This window comes from Salvelinus namaycush, chromosome 6 (assembly GCF_016432855.1).
Source record: "Salvelinus namaycush isolate Seneca chromosome 6, SaNama_1.0, whole genome shotgun sequence".
NCBI lineage: Eukaryota > Metazoa > Chordata > Actinopteri > Salmoniformes > Salmonidae > Salvelinus > Salvelinus namaycush.
The window spans coordinates 2,514,007-2,529,620 of NC_052312.1; the positions used below are offsets into that span (position 1 = coordinate 2,514,007).

The 15,614-nt window shown below is 44.5% G+C and overlaps 1 protein-coding gene across 1 annotated transcript; it reads left to right on the plus strand.

Moving 5' to 3' along the window:
* Nucleotides 1-12,231: 12,231 nt before the first annotated feature.
* Nucleotides 12,232-15,292, plus strand: LOC120049195 (inhibitor of growth protein 2-like). The gene is made up of 2 exons (XM_038995430.1): nucleotides 12,232-12,502; nucleotides 13,745-15,292. Exons 1-2 carry the CDS (start codon nucleotides 12,358-12,360, stop codon nucleotides 14,461-14,463), a joined length of 864 nt encoding a protein of 287 aa, XP_038851358.1. The 5' UTR covers nucleotides 12,232-12,357; the 3' UTR covers nucleotides 14,464-15,292.
* Nucleotides 15,293-15,614: the final 322 nt, after the last annotated feature.

A 15,614-nucleotide genomic window follows, 5' to 3' on the forward strand; every position in this document is an offset into this window, starting at 1 on the left:
TATGGATAAACAAATTCTCCAATCTTTTTGGCTCTATAACAAAGGACAAACAGCTAAAACATATACTTGATCAATTACAAATCTTAGAATCAGCTATTAAAGACTACCAGAACCCACTGGATTCTGCAATACATTGAAATACATTACAAATACACTGCAAATACAAACCCTCCAACCCAAAAAGGCCTGTGGTGTTGATAGTATCCCAAATGAAATTATAAAATATGCAGACCACAATATCCAATTCGCTATACTTAAACTCTTTAACATCATCCTCAGCTCTGGCATCTTCCCCAATATTTGGAACTAAGGACTGATCACCCCAATCCACAAATGTGGAGACAAATTTTACCCCAATGACTACAGTTGGATATGCGTCAACAGCAACCTTTGGAAAATCCTGAGCAAATGTCAAATTGGCTTTTTACCAAATTACCGTATGACATACCACGTAGTCACTCTGCACACCCTAATTAACAAACAAACAAAACAAATCAAAGTCAATGTCTTCTCATGCTTTGTTGATTTCAAAAAAGCTTTTGACTCAATTTGGCATAAGGGTCCGCTATACAAATTGATGGAAAGCGGTGTTGGGGTGAAAATATACGACATAAAATCCATGTACACAAACGACAAGTGTGCATAGGGCTGTGGTGTGAGACAGGGACACAGCTTGAGCCCCATCCTCTTCAACATATACAGGGCATTCGGCAAGTATTCAGACCACTTCCTCTTTTCCACATTTTGTTACGTTACAGCCTTATTCTAAAATGGATTACATATTTTTCCTCCTCATTAATCTATACACCATACCCCATAATGACAAAGGGAAAACAGGTTTATAGATTTTTTTTTGTGCAAATTTACTCAAAATAAAAACACAGAAATACATTATTTACAGAAGTATTCAGACCCTTTGCTTTGAGATTTGAAATTGGGATCAGGTGCATCCTGTTTCCATTGATCATCCTTTAGATGTTTCTACAACTTGATTGGAGTCCACCTGTTGTAAAGTCAGAAAACCTAATTGATTGGACATGATTTGGAAAGGCACACACCTGTCCATATAAGGTCCCACAGTTGACAGTGCATGTCAGAGCAAAAACCAAGCCATGAGTTTGAAGGAATTGTCCGTAGCGCTCAGAGACAGGATTGTGTCGACGCACAGACCTAGGGAAAGGTACCAAAAAATGTCTGCAGCATTGACGGTCTTAAGAACACAGTGGCCTCCATCATTCTTAAATGGAAGAAGTTTGGAACCACCAAGACTCTTCCTAGAGCTGTCTGCCTGTCCAAACTGAGCAATTGACGGAGAAGGGCCTTGGTCAGGGAGGTGACCAAGAACCCAATGGTCACTCTGACTGAGCTCCAGAGTTCCTCTGTGGAGATGGGAGAACCTTCCAGAAGGACAACCATCTCTGCAGCACTCCACCAATCAATGGCCAGACGGAAGCTACTCCTGGATAAAGGCACATGACAGCCCGCTTGGAGTTTGCCAAAAAGCAACTAAAGGACTCTCATACCATGAGAAACAAGATTCTCTGGTCTGATAAAACCAAGATTAAACTCTTTGCCTGTTTGTTTTTCAGCTGCAGGGACTGGGAGACTAGTCAGGATCGAGGAAAAGATAAACGGAGCAGAGTACAGAGAGATCCTTAATGAAAACCTGCTCCAGAATGCTCAGGACCTCAGACTGGGACGAAGGTTCACATTCAAACAGGACAACAACCCTAAGCACACAGCCAAGACAAAGCAGAAATGGCTTCGGGACAAGTCTCTGAATGTTCTTGAGTGGCCCAGCCAGAGCCCAGATTTGAACCCGATCGAACATCTCTGGAGAGACCTGAAAAAAGCTGTACAGCAACGCAGCAGGGTCTTCTACACCATCAAAAGGAACATAAAATTCAACATCCCAATTAGGATCTGGCTAAAAATACTTGAATTGGTTATAAAACCTATTGCCCTTTTGTCACGTTCCTGACCTGTTTTCTGTTATTTTGTATGTGTTTGACGGTCAGGGCGTGAGTTTGGGTGGGTAGTCTATGTTATGTGTTTCTATGTTGGTTAATAGGGTGACCTGATATGGCTCTCAATTAGAGGCAGGTGGTTTTCATTTCCTCTGATTGAGAGCCATATTAAGGTAGGTGTGTTCACACTGTTTGTTTGTGGGTGATTGTCGCTGTGTCTGTGTTTATTGCACCACACGGTACTGTCTCGTCTCGTTCGTTCTTTCCTGTTCATGCGTGATTCGTTATATGTAGTTTGCATGTTCAGGTCAGTCTACGTTGTTTGTTTGTTATTTTGTAAATATTCAAGTATAGTTCGTGTCAGTGTTCGTCGTGTCTAATAAATTCATTATGTCTACATACCTCGCTGCGTGTTGGTCTGATCCATGCTCCTCCTCATCCGAGGAGGAGGAATATGACGACGATCGTTACAGAACCACCCACCAAACCCAGATCAAGCAGCGGGTTAACGGACAGCAACGACAGCAGCAGTGGGTCAAGGAGGATTGGACATGGGAAGAGATTCTGGACGGAGAAGGACCCTGGGCAGAGCCAGAGGAGTGTCGCCGTCCCAAGGCGGAGCTGGAGGCATCTAAAGCGGAGAGGCGACGATATGAGGAGGCAGCACGGAAGCAAGGCTGGAAGCCCGCAAGTACAACCCAAAAATTTCTTGGGGGGGGGGGGGGCTAAAGGGTAGTGTGGCGAAGTCAGGTAGGAGACCTGCGCCAACTTCCCGGGCTTACCGTGGAGAGCGAGAGTACGGGCAGACACCGTGTTACGCAGTAGAGCGCATGGTGTCTCCTGTACGTGTTCATAGCCCGGTGCGGGTTATTCCACCTCCCCGCACTAGCCGGGCTAGAGTGAGCATTGAGCCAAGTGCCATGAAGCCGGCTCAACATATCTGGCCTCCAGTACGTCTCCTCGGGCCGGTGTACATGGCACCAGCCTTACGCATGGTGTCCCCGGTTCGCCAACACAGCCCAGTGCGGGTTATTCCACCTCCCCGCACTGGACGGGCTACGGGGAGCATGCAACCAGGTAAGGTTGGGCAGGCTCAGTGCTCAAAGGAGCCAGTACGCCTGCACGGTCCGGTATATCCGGCGCCACCTTCCCGCCCCAGCTCAGTACCACCAGTGCCTACACCACGCATCAGGCTTCCAGTGCGTCTCCAGAGCCCTGTTCCTCCTCCACGCACTCTCCCTGTGGTGCGTGTCTCAAGCTCAGCGCCGTCTGAGCCATCTGTCTGCCCAGCGCCGTCTGAGCCATCTGTCTGCCCAGCGCCGTCTGAGCCATCTGTCTGCCCAGCGCCGTCTGAGCCATCTGTCTGCCCAGCGCCGTCTGAGCCATCTGTCTGCCCAGCGCCGTCTGAGCCATCTGTCTGCCCAGCGCCGTCTGAGCCATCTGTCTGCCCAGCGCCGTCTGAACCATCCGTCTGTCCAGCGCCGTCTGAGCCATCCGTCTGCCCAGCGCCTTCTGAGCCATCCGTCTGCCCAGCGCCTTCTGAGCCATCCGTCTGCCCAGCGCCTTCTGAGCCATCCGTCTGCCCAGCGCCTTCTGAGCCATCCGTCTGCCCAGCGCCTTCTGAGCCATCCGTCTGCCACGAGCCATTAGAGCCGCCCGTCTGTCCCGAGCCATTAGAGCCGTCCGTCAGTCAGGAGCCGCTAGAGCCAGCCAGTCAGGAGCTGCCAGAGCCGCCAGCCAGTCAGGAGCTGCCAGAGCCGCCAGCCAGTCAGGAGCTGCCAGAACCGCCAGCCAGTCAGGAGCTGCCAGAGCTGCCCTACAGTCATGAGCTGCCCTACAGTCATGAGCTGCCCTACAGTCATGAGCTGCCCTACAGTCATGAGCTGCCCTCCAGTCATGAGCTGCCCTCCAGTCATGAGCTGCCCTCCAGTCATGAGCTGCCCTCCAGTCATGAGCTGCCCTACAGTCATGAGCTGCCCTACAGTCATGAGCTGCCCTACAGTCATGAGCTGCCACCCAGTCCGGAGCTGCCACCCAGTCCGGAGCTGCCACCCAGTCCGGAGCTGCCACCCAGTCCGGAGCTGCCACCCAGTCCGGAGCTGCCATTAGTACAGAGTTGTCCCTCTGTCCGGAGCTACCTCTCTGTCCGGAGCTACCTCTCTGTCCGGAGCTACCTCTCTGTCCGGAGCTACCTCTCTGTCCTGAGCTACCTCTCTGTCCTGAGCTACCTCTCTGGCCTGAGCTACCTCTCGTTCCTGAGTTGTCTCCTCTATGTTGGAGGGGCCTTAGTGAAGGTTCCTGGACCATGGTCGGGGGTGAGGGTCGCCACTCAAAGGACGCTAAGGAGGGGGACAAAGACAGTGGTGGAGTGGTGTCCTCGTCCACCGCCGGAGCCGCCACCGCGGACAGATGCCCACCCAGACCCTCCCCTTGAGTTTTAGGGGTGCGCCCGGAGTTCGCACCTTGAGGGGGGGGGTTCTGTCACGTTCCTGACCTGTTTTCTGTTATTTTGTATGTGTTTGACGGTCAGGGCGTGAGTTTGGGTGGGTAGTCTATGTTATGTGTTTCTATGTTGGTTAATAGGGTGACCTGATATGGCTCTCAATTAGAGGCAGGTGGTTTTCATTTCCTCTGATTGAGAGCCATATTAAGGTAGGTGTGTTCACACTGTTTGTTTGTGGGTGATTGTCGCTGTGTCTGTGTTTATTGCACCACACGGTACTGTCTCGTCTCGTTCGTTCTTTCCTGTTCATGCGTGATTCGTTATATGTAGTTTGCATGTTCAGGTCAGTCTACGTTGTTTGTTTGTTATTTTGTAAATATTCAAGTATAGTTCGTGTCAGTGTTCGTCGTGTCTAATAAATTCATTATGTCTACATACCTCGCTGCGTGTTGGTCTGATCCATGCTCCTCCTCATCCGAGGAGGAGGAATATGACGACGATCGTTACACCTTTCTTGTTGTGAGGTCTGGGGTCCGCTCACCAACCAAGAACTCACAAAATGGGACAAACACCAAATTGAGACTCTGCATGCAGAATTCTGCAAAAAAAATCCTGTGTATAACGTAGAACACCAAATAATGTATGCAGAGCAGAATTAGGCCAATACCCGGGAATGATCAAAATCCTGAAAAGAGCTGTTCAATTATAAAACCACCTAAAAGGAAGCGATTCCCAAACCTTCCATAACAAAGCCATCACCTACATAGAGATTAACCTAAGCAAACAGGTTCTGGAGCTCTGTTCACAAACACAAACAGTCCCCACAGAGCCCCAGGACAGCAACACAATTAGACCCAACCAAATCATGAGAAAACAAAAAGTTAATCACTTGACACATTGGAAAGAATTTACCAAACAAAGAGCAAACTGGAATGCTATTTGGCCCTAAACAGAGAGTACACCGTGGCAGAATACCTGAGCACTGTGACTTGCTACTCAGAGAGGCCGCCGTAGGCAGACTTGGCTCTCAAGATTGACAGGCTATGTGCACACTGCCCAGAAAATGAGGTGGAATCTGAGCTGCACTTCCTAACCTCCTGCCAAATGTATGGCCATTTTACACACATTTCTCCCTCAGATTACACAGACCCACAAAGAATTTGAAAACAAATCACATTTTGATAAACTCCCATATCTATTGGGTGAAATACCACAGTGTGCCATCACAGCAGCAAGATGTGTGACACAAGAAAAGGGCAATCATTGAGTAACAAACACCATTGTAAATACGACCCATATTTTTGTTTCTTTATTTTCCCTTTTGTACTTTAACTGTTTAACATCATTATAACACTGTACATAACCCTATAATGACATTTGAAATGTCTCTATTCCTTTAAAACTTTTGTGAGTGTAATATTTACTGTTTATTTTTTATTGTTTATTTCACTTTTGTTTATTATCTATTTCACTTGCTTTGCCAATGTAAACATACGTTTCACACGCCAATAAAGCCCTACAAATTGAATTGAGAGGGAGGGATTTAGCTTTTTGCTGTTTCCTGTCAGAACTTGTATATCTTGTTCTCTAGGTTATGAGGAAGAGAGGTGATAAAAACACACAGGGTTTGCTGAAAATGGTCACAAGATGATATCAAGTGTTTTAATGTGCCTCGGCAGAACTCACTACTACTACTACTACTACTACACACACACACACACACACACACACACACACACACACACACACACACACACACACACACACACACACACACACACACACACACACACACACACACACACACACACAATGTGCTACATTTTGACTGGACAAACCCACATCTTTTGTATTATAATGGAAAGGGAAGTTAGGGAAATGAGCACTTTGGGTGCTGCTACACTGTGAATGGCAATCCTTTTCTATACAACTCTTTCATTAAAAAGCATTATACCAGAAAAGACCAGTGATTAACTATTGTGGAACAAAGGAGTAACATCTTCTAATAACGAGTTAAAAGTACTCTGAGAAGCTACCCAGGAAAGGGCTGAAAATAGCAGTTGTGGACTCGAGTCACATGACTCGGACTGGACTGACTCAAGTTACGAATTTGATGATTTGAGACTCGACTTGATAGAAAATAAAATAACTTGAGACTTGACTTCGACTTGGAGTCTGAAAACTCGACTTTGATTTGAGACTGATGACTTGAAATTGTCAGTGTTTGAAATGTTTTGTCACTCATTTTGTGGCACAGGAGTCTACCGGATTACTCTACACACAGCCAGAGACAGTATCCGCAGCATCGCCCTTGCAAAAAAATAATTGCAAGTGAAACCACCACTCTCGGCACTCTGATTTGACCAGCAAACTGTCAATCAACACAGGCTGGGTGAGCTAGCGAACAGATTGATGATTTGCTGTACAGATGGTATCCGGTGCAATGCATACGTCAAATTGTAGGGAGAGAGGATTTCCATCAGGGGCGCAACTTTCACTGGGGACAGGGGGGACATGTCCCCCACATTCTGAAATAAACATTTTGTCACCCCCAGTTTTATCGTTGGAATGTGATACAAAATGAGGTAACGTTGTGTTTTAGGACCCTGCGGACGCCTCCGAGCGGTCGGGTAGGCTATTTGGAGTGTTTATCCAACTGGGGAAAATAATAATAATATTATATATAATGTCCCCTCACTTCTAAAACCAAAGTTGCGCCCTTGATTGCCATGAAAAAAAAATATGCAGCTCCAAAAACAATGTGCAGATTAAGAATATGAACTGTTTACTCCGCAAGCTTACCAGCAACGGAGCAACAATTACTAGCATAGCCCTACTGGTCTTTTGGCATTTAACAATTGCTTGACATTGATCATTTACTTATGAAGCGTGCATTTGAAATTTGTTATTCTAATGAATTATTACTGTGGCGAAGTTACACCGTAGGCTCGGCTCCCGCCAGTGGAGACTCCTTTAAAAAAATCTTGCAAAAATGTTTGCTGTTGCTTTCACACATTTCAATGCATAGGCCCTATGTGGTAAATCTATATTCCATCTAATACTACAATAATTGCTAGCGTTTCATCATTTCATCCCAGTACCGTTTATAGCAACACGTAGATATTTCTGTTTCTTCATGTTTGATAGGTCTTCGATACATTTTAATTTTATAGCCAACTATTTCTTACCCTGCTCTGAACGGGAGCGATGTTTATAGTGCACATGAACGTTTGCAAGACTCAGAAATTCTGTTTATTTAATTCAATGTATGGGTTCCTTTGTTCATATTTCACGGGTTATGTCCGAGTTCCGTGTGTCGTGATATCTGTCATTTTTGTTGTCTGTAATAGGAGCGCATAGGCTAGGTAGCCTGCGCTCCACGCTTTGGAGTCAGAACGTTGGATAAGAGAAAATTATTGTTCCATGTATTCATTGTGTTGAAATATCATTCATAATTATTACGTCTGATTTAAGACGAATGTACCGATGTAACAATGGAAAATGTTTTTAACATTGTAGAATCAGTTTATCGGTTGTAATTGCCAATTGGGCAGGCTAATTGTATGGTCCTGAGGGCCAGGTTCTTATGTAGGCCTACCTGTTTGAGCTCCTGTTAGACAGATTAGATGTGGTTTCTCAATGGGACGTTCTTTGGTCTTGTCCTCTACCAGTGTCCGTTCAGATAGAACAGGTTAAGCCTGATACAGAGGCTATTGCTTTTGGGGCTATTGCCTATGTATATTTGGTAAATCTACATGTATATTTTGTATGATATGGTGCTTTCCACATTGGATCACCAAGACCTGTAAATAAATCTACACTCTGAGCACGTCAACCTGCCTTGGCTTCTACTGAACTTATGCACACAACATTTACAAGGTCCCTATTTTACTATTACATAGGCTAATAAAAATATGTTGTAGACAAAATAATGAAAATAACTGTCTGGTAGCCTCAATAAATAGACAAAGATTTGTAGTTGAACAAGTGGTTGCATGTATATATATATATATATTTTTTTTTACTTGACTTGAAACTTGAAAACTTGTGACTGGACTTGACTTGCTCTTAGAATGCATGACTTGGCCTAGAGAACTGCCGGCACTCATGTAACGGTTCTCCTCTTCATCTGAAGAGGAGTAGCAAGGATCGGACCAATGTGCAGCGTGGTAAGTGTCCATAATGAGATATTTAATAAATCCACAGAACACTGAACAAAATAACAAAAGTACAAACAAACAACCGAAACAGTCCCGTATGGTGCAAACACTAACACAGGAAACAGGAAACAATCACCCACAAAACACAATAGAAAACAGGCTACCTAAATATGGCTCCCAATCAGAGACAACGACTGACACCTGCCTCTGATTGAGAACCATACTAGGCCAAACACATAGAAATATAACAACAGAACAAAACATAGAAAAACAACATAGAATGCCCACCCCAACTCACGCCCTGACCAAACTAAAATAAAGACATAAAAAAGGAACTAAGGTCAGAACGTGACAACTCATACCATCACAGGCACCTAATCAGCTTCCGATTGGCTCATTCCTCTCCCCAGGTTGTTGTAAATGAGAATGTGTTCTCTGTCAACTTACCTGGTAAAATAAGGGTTAAAGAAATAAAAATATTTCAGTGTAGCCTTTGATATTATAGACCAAAAAAATGGTTTTATGTTTTTTTTTAGATAGATAGATAGCTCTGAATTGTGGATTCTTTAATGGACGTTTCTCTAATGTCACACATGCAGGGTGTGGCATCCCACAGGGCAGCTCTCAAGGCTGTCTACTCTTTTCTATTTTTACCAAGGACATGCCACTGGCATTAAACAAAACCTGTGTGTCCATGTATGCTGACGTGTCAGTAACAACAGCTTATGAAGTCACTGAAACCATTAACAAGTAGTTGCAGTCTGTTTTGGCAATGGGTTGCCAGTAAAATAAACTGGTCCTGAACATCTCTAAAACTAAGAGCATTGTATTTGGTACAAATCATTCCCAAAGCTCTAGACCTCAGCTGAATCTCGTAATGAATGATGTGGCTGTTGAACAAGTTGAGGAGACTAAATTACTTGGTGTTACCTTAGATTGTAAACTGCCATGGTCAAAAGATATAGATTCAATGGTTTTAAAGATGGGGAGAGGTCTGTCCATAATAAGATGCTCTGCTTTTTTGACAACACACTCCAAAAAGCAAGTCCTGCAGTCTCTAGTTTAGTCTTAGCTTGATTGTCTAGTCATGTTGTCAAGTGCTGCAAAGAAAGACCTAGTTAAGCTGCAGCTTGCCCAGAACAGAAAGGCACGTCTTTCTCTTCATTGTAATCAGAGGGATAATATAAATACTATGCATGCCAGTGTCTCTTAGCTAAGAATTGAGTAGAGACTGACTGCGTCACTTTTTCTTTTTATAAGAAATAGAAATAGTTTGCATAGTTAAGTTTACGCTCAGCTCTGACACACACACTTAGCCCACCAGACATGCCACCAGGGATCTTTTCACAGTCCCCAAATACAGAACAAATTCAAGAAAGCGTACAGTATTCTATAGAGCCCTTATTGCTTGGAACTCCCTTCCATCTCATATTGCTTAAATGAACAGCAAACCTGGTTTTAAAAAACAGATAAAGCAACACCTCACTGCACAAAGCAAAGCCTCTCCCCTATTTGACCTAGATATTTTGTGTGTATGTATTGATATGTACAGTCGTGGCCAAAAGTTTTGAGAATGAGACAAAAATGTATTTTCACAAAGTTTGCTGCTTCAGTGTCTTTAGATATTTTTGTCAGATATTACTATGGAATACTGAAGTATAATTACAAGCACTTCATAAGTGTCAAAGGCTTTTATTGACAATTACATGAAGTTGATGCAGAGTCAATATTTGCAGTGTTGACCCTTCTTTTTCAAGACCTCTGCAGTCCGCCCTGGCATGCTGTCAATTAACTTCTGGGCCACATCCTGACTGATGGCAGCCCATTCTTGCATAATCAATGCTTGGAGTTTGTCAGAATTTGTGGGTTTTTGTTTGTCCACCCGCCTCTTGAGGATTGACCACAAGTTCTCAATGGGATTAAGGTCTGGGGAGTTTCCTGGCCATGGACCCAAAATATCGATGTTTTAGTTATCACTTTTACCTTAAGGTGCTCCATCATGCTGGAAAAGGCATTGTTTGTCACCAAACTGTTCCTGGATGGTTGGGAGAAGTTGCTCTCGGAGGATGTGTTGGTACCATTCTTTATTCATGGCTGTGTTCTTAGGCAAAATTGTGAGTGAGCCCACTCCCTTGGCTGAGAAGCAACCCCACACATGAATGGTCTCAGGATGCTTTACTGTTGGCATGACACAGGACTGATGGTAGCACTCACCTTGTCTTCTCCGGACAAGCTTTTTTCCGGATGCCCCAAACAATCGGAAAGGGGATTCATCAGAGAAAATGACTTTACCCCAGTCCTCTACAGTCCAATCCCTGTACCTTTTGCAGAATATCAGTCTGTCCCTGATGTTTTTCCTGGAGAAACTCACACCTGCCTGCTGCCATTCCTGAGCAAGCTCTGTACTGGTGGTGCCCCGATCCCACAGCTGAATCAACTTTAGGAGACGGTCCTGGCGCTTGCTGGATTTTCTTGGGCGCTCTGAAGCCTTCTTCACAACAATTGAACCGCTCTCCTTAAGGTTCTTGATGATCCGATAAATGTTTGATTTGGGTGCAATCTTACTGGCAGCAATATACTTGCCTGTGAAGCCCTTTTTGTGCAAAGCAATGATGACGACATGTGTTTCCTTGCAGGTAACCATGTTTGACAGAGGAAGAACAATGATTCCAAGCACCACCCTCCTTTTGAAGCTTCCCGTCTGTTATTCGAACTCAATCAGCATGACAGAGTGATCTCCAGCCTTGATCTCGTCAACACTCACACCTGTGTTTACGAGAGAATCACTGACATGATGTCAGCTGGTCCTTTTGTGGCAGGGCTGAAATGCAGTGGAAATGTTTTTTTGGGGGATTCAGTGCATTTGCATAGCAAAGATGGACTTTGCAATTAATTGCAATTCATCTGATCACTCTTCATAACATTCTGGAGTATATGCAAACTGAGGCAGCAGACTTTGTGAAAATTAATATTTGTGTCATTCTCAAAACTTTTGGCCACGACTGTAGACTGTGTGCCATTTTAAAATGTATGTAGTTCTGTCCTTGAGCTGTTCTTGTCTATTTATGTTCTGTGTTATGTCATGTTTCATGTGGACCCCAGTAAAAGTAGCTGCTGCTTTCACAACAGCTAATGGGTATCCTAATAAAATATAAATTAATGGCTTACTTTCTCGGGAAAAGTTCATAATACAAATGTGGTGATATTGTTGATTTGTTGCCACAGATATTTTTGTTTACATAGCAGGTTAGGATCATTAACGGACAGGTTAGCATAATTAACGTGGCAGGTTGGGTGAAATAACGTGGCGGATTATGAGAACTAACATAGCAGGTTTGGAGCATGAGGTTAACGTTAGGAAAAGAGTTAGGATTATATCCTTCATTTGTCGCCACAGATGATTTGTTTACGTTTCAAACTACCGTTGTAGCTGGATAGAGTAAGCCTATAGCTCTATCTAGTGGTTACGTCGGTGACAGCAGTTGTTGACAAACGTAACATTGCAGCCTAAAACACTGCGGCGACAAAATCAGTATCTTGTTCACAGCCAATCCAAAAGCTAGAAATATGAATGGCCCATCCCGTCAAGTAAAAAATGTGAAAATGCGATGCATTGCCATAAAAGGAATACACTCGCTCATGCGCAGTGGGTGCAGTTTTTTGTTTGAAGTGAACTGCTGCAGTTCGCTTGCGGATGGAACTGCCCATTACAAACCATACTAGCTAGCTAAATTTATGATCTCAAATCTATGTACATGTTTTCTTGTCTCGATGCATCGGTGGAACAATGTTAGGTCATAATCATTACCCAAACGTAGAAAAGTCACAACTGGTCAGCTATGTGGAGGATTATTTGGAATGTGTTGAATCCCTGCCTTTGGATATACAAAGAAACGTCTCTCTGCTACGAGAAATTGACTCAAAGTATCAAGGTATTGTTTATCCTTTCGTTGTTTTGGTGGTTTTACTTAGGAGTTTGACGATAAAAATCGTTTAAAAAATGAGTGCGCTGTATTGACCAGTGCCGGAGTCACTTTAGGCAGCTACAGTAACTAGCTGACGTTAATGCTCCATACATTAGCAGCTAGCTAACGTTAGCTAGCTAGTATTGAACGCGATTTTTTTTCTTGCTGAAATATAACGTTTGGTTCTTCTATCGAGTAGCTATGTATGCCTTCAATTTGTTATCCATAACAACGTCTCCGAAGTGAGGTCCGAGTTGGCTCGATAGCAATGAGATTGATAGCCACAGATCAGCCATTTTGGCAAGAGGGGTGTTATTGTGGCGTTTAGTGGCTTACTTAAGAGTTAGTAAACCTTTTCATTTGCATGCGTTATGTTTATTATGCAAGGGATGTTGACTTATTGTCGACGGTGTTGCTTGCTAGCAAATGTTATATTCGTAGTAACGTTACAAAGCGCCGTAACGTTAGCTATCAAGCTTAGCTCAGTAAACTGATCATTGCTTGCCAGAGAAGTAGCGAAATGGTCGTGGTTGCAATCCGCCGGTGATGAAAATGTGCCATTTACGATTTACGAGGTGATTTTTGCCAGTAACGTTACTTCGTCTGACAGTTGTACGCCCAAGTGTTGTTGTAGTCGTTTGTGTGTGAGCCACTTAGTAAGAAAAGAGGGACAACCCACTGACCAGGGCTGTCACTAGTTACCACAGCCAATTGTCAATATCGTACAAATTCATAAAAAATAAAATTCGCTTTTTAGTATTTAAGGTTAGGCATAATGTTAGCAGCGTGGTTAGGTTTCAAGACCAATGTAGAAACAGGCGGGGTTTATGACTTTGTGGCAGCTAGTGACGACCCCTGATCAGGCAGAAAGTGGCATCACTTCCTGAATAAAAACCAATGCGGAAGTAGTAAAGAATCTATAAATTCAAATCTTCCATCTTATCACTAGTTTGTCAGATTGTCATTAGCTGATTTCAGTGCTCCTACAGTTTGCAGTAACAATAAAATATGCATGCAATTGTGCACACCAGGGAAATTCGTAATGAATTTCCCCGTTCCTACCAGGAGCTTCATTGAGTATGTAAAAGTTTCCTCTGACTGACACAGCGTCCGATATGATTGTATTCCCAATGCAAATTTCTCAACACAATAGTAACTCCACAATTGCATAAGACACCCATCCTAACATTGAACTCTTGTCATTCGCAGAGGTCCTGAAGGAGGTTGATGATGTCTATGAGCGCTACCAGGGCGAGCGGGATGTGGCACAGCGTAAGAGGCTTCAGATCCAGCTGCAGCGGGCCCTCATCAGCAGCCAGGAGCTGGGCGACGAGAAGATCCATGTGGTCACCCAGATGACTGAGCTGGTAGAGAACCGTTCCCGCCAGATGGACTCCCACTCCCTCTGTCTCCAGGAGCCCAGTGAGGCCAGCGAGCGGGAGCGGGTCGTCACCGAGCGGCGCTCCGGTTCCGTTCAGGAGGCGGCGGTGTCCACACCTGCCGAGCGCTCCTCCGCCCGCCGGCCGAGACGCCAGCGCAACAGCGAGAGCCGTGACGCCAACCACGCCTCGGGGAACGGAACAGTGATGGAAGACCCGGCGGACGAGCTGCCTATGCAGCCGCGGGAGAAGAGGTCAAAGTCGGCCAAGAAGAAGAAGCGCAAGGCCAAGCAGGAGCGCGACGCCTCGCCCGTGGAGTTCACCATCGACCCCAACGAGCCCACCTACTGCCTGTGCGAGCAGGTGTCCTACGGTGAGATGATTGGCTGCGACAACGACGCGTGCCCCATCGAGTGGTTCCACTTCTCCTGCGTGGGGCTCACCTACAAGCCCAAGGGGAAGTGGTTCTGTCCCAAGTGTAGAGGGGACAACGAAAAGACTATGGACAAAAGCCTGGATAAGAACAAAAAGGACAGGAGGTCCAGGTAGTAGTGACATGTCCTCCCTTTCCTCTCGGGAACATTGCCGAACTGAGGGTTGAGTTTGTCAAAGTAAGTCATTCAAGGTATGACAAAATGTTGTGAAGTTTTGAGAGCACAAATCGGAACACTATTTCCTGCAGCGTCTACTCTTGAGTAAAGGATTTGACCAATACTGAACTGGTGCTGCTACCATACTGGTGACCCACTCTGAAGCCTAAAGGTTATTCTGGGAAGCCAGATGTTGACTTTAAGAAGCCTAAAGCTGCCATCTACTGGTTCTATCGTGTTACTCAACACTTGGCGGAATGGATTTAAAGTAACTCAAAAAGCATATTTTGGCTTACTAGCCATTTTGACTTGATGTAATGTACCTGAATGATGTCCTCTTTTTGTGAAAATGAATGCATTCTGTTCGCCCCTTCTTTCAATTCAGTAAGTTTAAATTCTTATGCAGTTTAAAAAAATAAATGTGTTCCAAATCAACAAGTCTCGATTCATTGATTTGGTCACTACCAGGTGGGGCTAAATAGTTAATTGTGCTACGTTTTATTTTGTATTGCAGACGGAGGGGTTAGATTGCTCTGTTTCTGCCTTATGTGAGGTGCTTACCTGAGTTTGGATTTGACACAATACTTAACCTAAAATGTGTTTATGATTTTGTTCCCAACTGACCATCCTCAGGTGCAGCACTTTGATTTGCTATATAATGATGATAATCAGGGGCACTATCAGAATGGTATTTCATGTTTGTGAAGACATTCTACATATTCTTTGACAAACTAGTGTAATAGAATGTAAAATTTATTTTATCCATTAAAACAGTTATCGGAGACCAATCCTTGTCTTTTCTTAAATATATATACACATTCCTTCTTCCACTCATCAGGTCATCCTGTTCGAAGACTGGTGTCTCACTAAGTCAGGATATTTCCAAATACTCATAACGTGATATGAAGTTCCTGAACAAACTCTACTCCAGGCCTACATGTGTCTGACTGTCCTTTTCGTCTTCATCCTCGCTACTACTGGACTCCGAGAACACGTCTTCGCCTCTGGCGCTGGTTGCCACGGCGACCCCCTGTGATTGTGACGTCAGCCTGACGGCGATGAGGGCAGGGCTGTGGCTAAGGCCCAACAGTAGGGTGCTACTGTTGTCTC